Genomic DNA, 5,000 nt, shown 5'->3' on the forward strand with positions numbered 1-5,000 from the left:
TTCCAGACATTCATGAAAGGTAATGATTATCTACCGATGACTCAGCTAACATCTAATCATGACATCATCACGCCAAACTGAACGCGTCGCTGCGTCGTCAGGTCTGCTGCTGAAGCCTCATCAGGACGCCACGCCCGCCACCGCCGGACACACCCCTCAAAACCGCAACCGACGGACACGCCCCTCAAAACCACCATTGACAGACACGCCACTCAAAACCGCCACTGAAGGACACACCCATTTAAAATGCCACCGAAGGATACGCCCCTCAAAACCACCACCAACAGACACGCCCCTCAAAACTGCCACTGAAGGACACGCCCTTCAAAATCGCCACCAAAGGACACGCCCCTCAAAACAACAGTCCTTCAAGCCTGCCGCCGAAAGACACACCTCTTAAACCACCACTGGACACACCCCTCAAAACCGCCACAGATGGACACGCCCCTCAGACACCTGCCAACCATCGAGTCGTGACGGAGTTAAATTGCTGAGTCGTGATTTGACGTAACCTCCCACTCTGATGACATCATCAACACAAGCTGCTAGCATCAGCTGCTAGCATCAGCTGCTAGCATCAGCTGCTAGAGTGAGCAGCGTAGCGTCGCCTAGCGTGACGCCTGATGATCTGATGGTTCCTATTGGTTGATATTAGCATATTAGCGTGTTAGCATTCATAACGCCGCGAGATGTATTGATGAAACCGATCAGAGAAGACGGCGGCGCTCGTAATCGATTGATTAGCAAGGCTTCAGAGCAGATCCGTGAGGCCTGCAGGGGGCGCTCTGGTGGTCATGTGATCGTTCGTTTCCTCTTCCTGTCGTCTCTCTAATCACAGCCAATCAACAGTGACAGAGATCCAATCAGAGTGGTCATCACGTTCCCGTGAGCAGCTTCCTCTGAGGTCACTTCCTGTCGGTCAGTTCAATCAAGTATAAAATCAGTCCATGATGCTAGCTGCTAGCCTCACCAGGCAATCTCTTTACCCACAATTCCAAAGGCCGGCGTCAGCGTGCAGAACCGAGCCGGCCGCGTACCGAAGAAGCTCCTGGGCCGCCAGCAGGGGGCGCTGCCTCCCCGCCACCCGCAGCGCTCCGTCGTGTCAACCTCAGCGCCCGACGGGAGGAGCTAGGCGGGCTGCAGCGGGATGCAGGCCACGCCCACGCCGCCCTCGTGGCTGGCCATGGCGGCCCTGAAGGTCCAGCGGTTGGTGTCGGGGTTGAACGTCTCCACGGAGCTCAGGTTGGACTGGCCGTCATAGCCGCCCACGGCGTACAACCGGCCCGCCGTGGCCACCAGCGACACCCGGCTGCGCCGCGTGTTCATGGCCACCAGGAGGCTCCACTGGCCCGACGCCGAGCTGAACACCTCAGCGCCGCTCAGGAAGCCCGAGCCGTCGTAGCCCCCCGCCACGTACATGTGACTCCCCAGCGCCGCCGCCCCGTGGCGGCAACGCTTGTTCAGCATGGCTGCCACCGCGTGCCAGCGGTCCGTGTGATGGTTGTAGGACTCCACCTGCAGGACGGGAGGGGGACGACACGCAGGACCATCAGCTCCAATACACACGTATCAATACATCAACACCAATAACCCATCGATCATCAAACTGACCGTGTTGAAGATCTGTAAACCGTCATGGCCGCCGGAGACAAAGATCCGCCCATCAAACACCGTCACACCTGCAGCGCTGCGGCTCGCGCTCATCTCCGTGACGACGGTCCACCTGCAGCAGGCGGAGCACACGCGTGAGCTAACAGCGGCTAACGTGAGCTAACAGCAGCTAACCGTTAGCGTGCTAGCGTTAGCCTCACCTGTCGCTCTCGGGGGAGTAGCGCTCCACGGAGTTCAGGGACGACTTCCCGTCGTAGCCGCCGCAGACGTAGATGTGACCGTCCACCACCACCGTCCCCATGGCGCTGAGGGTGAACACGGGGTTAATCAATACCGCTCAGCACCGGTTACAACCCCCATATGTAAGTAATAATCAGTATTGATCAGTATACTGATCAGCATACAGATCAGTGTATTGATCAGCGTATTGATCGGCGTATTGATCAACATTGATCGGTGTGCTGACCTGCGCTGACTGTTCATGCTGGACACGCGTGTCCAGCTGTCCGTCTCTGGGTTGTAAACCTCCACCGTGCTGAGACGTGATTGGCCGTCGTATCCGCCGATGGCGTACAGCAGCCCGTTGACGACAGCCACGCCCACTCTGCTGCGGGCCGTCCTCATTGGCTGACAGCGCTCCCAGAAGTTCCCCACGGGATCAAACACCTCCACCACGTTGAGCGAGTCACCTGGAAGACCGATCAATACCAACGGTGACATCACATGTTATTGATTAGCACTGCAGAAAAATGAAGTCAAAACTTTTCACAATAAAAGCATTGTGATTTTAAGGGGTTTTCACAGTAAAGTATTTTCAGCACTATAAGGCGCTGGATTATAAAGTACACTGGATTATAAAGTACACTGGATTATAAAGTACACTGGATTATAAAGTACACTGGATTATAAAGTACACTGGATTATAAAGTACACTGGATTATAAAGCACACTGGACTATAAAGTACACTGGATTATAAAGTACACTGGATTATAAAGTACACTAGATTATAAAGTGCACTGGATTATAAAATACACTGGATTATAAAGTACACTGGATTATAAAGTACACTGGATTATAAAGTACACTGGATTATAAAGTACACTTTTGGTTTTTGAGAACATTACAGGCTTTTAGGTGCAGAAAAAACTGTAAATGTTTATCCTCGCTTTAATCTGTTCAGACTACAGACGGGCGTCGCTCAGCATTTTGTCACTTTAATCTGCTTTTCGTTCCAGGTTATTGATTATTGATTGCTGATTTTTGTTTGCAGAGTCAAATCAGGCCACATTTTAATATCACAAAAGAAAAATGTAATTAGAGGTGTGTGTCGGGGGGTGTCAGGTGTGTGTGAGGTGTGTGTCGGGGGCGTGGCCTGCCTGAGCTGTTGAGCCCCCCCACAGCATAGATGAGTCCCGTGATAGAGGTGCAGCACCTCTGTCTGGTCTTGAAGGGGGGCAGGTGGGGGCGACGCTCCGGCATCAGGTGGAAGTCCTTAGCCTCATCCACCAGGTCCCTGAGAGACAGACAGGTCAGAGAGACAGACAGGTCAGAGAGACAGACAGGTCAGAGAGACAGACAGGTCAGAGAGACAGACAGGTCAGAGACACAGACAGGTCAGAGACACAGACAGGTCAGAGAGACAGACAGGTCAGAGACACAGACAGGTCAGAGAGACAGACAGGTCAGAGACACAGACAGGTCAGAGACACAGACAGGTCAGAGACACAGACAGGTCAGAGACACAGACAGGTCAGAGACACAGACAGGTCAGAGAGACAGACAGGTCAGAGAGACAGACAGGTCAGACATGTCAGGTTCTGAGTTGCAGATCTTTATCTTCAGGATGACGGTGACACCACACCTGTCTGTGGCGACAGGCTGTCTCACCTCCATCACACCAGTCTGTGGCGACAGGCTGTCTCACCTGCATCACACCTGTCTGTGGCGACAGGCTGTCTCACCTCCATCACACCTGTCTGTGGCGACAGGCTGTCTCACCTGCACCACACCTGTCTGTGGCGACAGGCTGTCTCACCTGCACCACACCTGTCTGTGGCGACAGGCTGTCTCACCTGCACCACACCTGTCTGTGGCGACAGGCTGTCTCACCTGCACCACACCTGTCTGTGGCGACAGGCTGTCTCACCTGCACCACACCTGTCGGTGGCGACAGGCTGTCTCACCTGCACCACACCTGTCTGTGGCGACAGGCTGTCTCACCTGCACCACACCTGTCTGTGGCGACAGGCTGTCTCACCTGCACCACACCTGTCTGTGGCGACAGGCTGTCTCACCTGCACCACACCTGTCGGTGGCGCCCGTCTCACCTGCACCACACCTGTCTGTGGCGACAGGCTGTCTCACCTGCACCACACCTGTCTGTGGCGACAGGCTGTCTCACCTGCACCACACCTGTCTGTGGCGACAGGCTGTCTCACCTGCACCACACCTGTCTGTGGCGACAGGCTGTCTCACCTGCACCACACCTGTCTGTGGCGACAGGCTGTCTCACCTGCACCACACCTGTCGGTGGCGACAGGCTGTCTCACCTGCACCACACCTGTCGGTGGCGCCCGTCTCACCTGCACCACACCTGTCTGTGGCGACAGGCTGTCTCACCTGCACCACACCTGTCTGTGGCGACAGGCTGTCTCACCTGCACCACACCTGTCTGTGGCGACAGGCTGTCTCACCTGCACCACACCTGTCTGTGGCGACAGGCTGTCTCACCTGCACCACACCTGTCTGTGGCGACAGGCTGTCTCACCTGCACCACACCTGTCGGTGGCGCCCGTCTCACCTGCAGCGGTGGCAGCAGCGCACCAGCTCGTCCTGCTGCACGCGGTCGGACAGGAACTGGGGGCGGCAGAGAGGAAGTCGTATCTTTGACAGCAGGTCGGGCAGCAGCGCCTCCCGGTGGTCACGGTCGTGATGCACCCAGGACAGGACGGCCTCGAACACCTGCACAGGTAACGACACGGTGAGTCACGTCTGACAGGGTCAGAACTAAATCACAGGGGTCACGGGGTCGGGGGTCACCTGCTCCTCGGCGGTGACGTTCAGCTCGTCGCTGCCCAGCAGCTCCAGCAGGTCGTCGGGGGGGAGGGACAAGAACTCGTCGGACGGCGTGACGTCCAGGAAGTGCTGCTGCACGAAGCTGCTGGCGGCGGCGAACAGCGACGTGCACATCATGGCGTCGGCGAAGCGCCGCACCCCCAGGCAGTTCTTAGGGTGGAGCCTGCAGGGAGACAGGGGCGGGGCGTGAGCACCTGTCACATCCACTGACCCCACCCACAGTGTGCGGCCCCGCCCACTCACCTGTCCTGCAGGAAGGAGCAGCAGGCGTCCTTGACGTTCTGCAGCTGCAGGAAGCTGGAGCCAATCAGGA

General features: G+C 56.5%; 1 protein-coding gene across 1 annotated transcript in view; it reads right to left on the reverse strand.

Annotated features, from left to right (window-relative positions):
* The window catches only part of klhl18 (kelch-like family member 18), a 6,658-nt gene that overhangs the window by 389 nt on the left and 1,269 nt on the right, over positions 1-5,000 (reverse strand). Inside the window, exons 3-10 of the mRNA XM_068341323.1 lie at positions 4,931-5,000; positions 4,652-4,850; positions 4,413-4,573; positions 2,989-3,125; positions 2,078-2,300; positions 1,812-1,916; positions 1,612-1,723; positions 1-1,515 (exon numbers count right to left, since the gene is read on the reverse strand). The exon at positions 1-1,515 is cut by the window's left edge and continues 389 nt beyond it; the exon at positions 4,931-5,000 is cut by the window's right edge and continues 71 nt beyond it. Of these exons, the coding sequence (XP_068197424.1) occupies positions 1,129-1,515; positions 1,612-1,723; positions 1,812-1,916; positions 2,078-2,300; positions 2,989-3,125; positions 4,413-4,573; positions 4,652-4,850; positions 4,931-5,000 (1,394 nt within the window). The 3' untranslated portion in view covers positions 1-1,128. The remainder of the gene's footprint in view (positions 1,516-1,611; positions 1,724-1,811; positions 1,917-2,077; positions 2,301-2,988; positions 3,126-4,412; positions 4,574-4,651; positions 4,851-4,930) is intronic.

This window comes from Antennarius striatus, chromosome 18, assembly GCF_040054535.1.
Source record: "Antennarius striatus isolate MH-2024 chromosome 18, ASM4005453v1, whole genome shotgun sequence".
NCBI classification, from domain to species: domain Eukaryota; kingdom Metazoa; phylum Chordata; class Actinopteri; order Lophiiformes; family Antennariidae; genus Antennarius; species Antennarius striatus.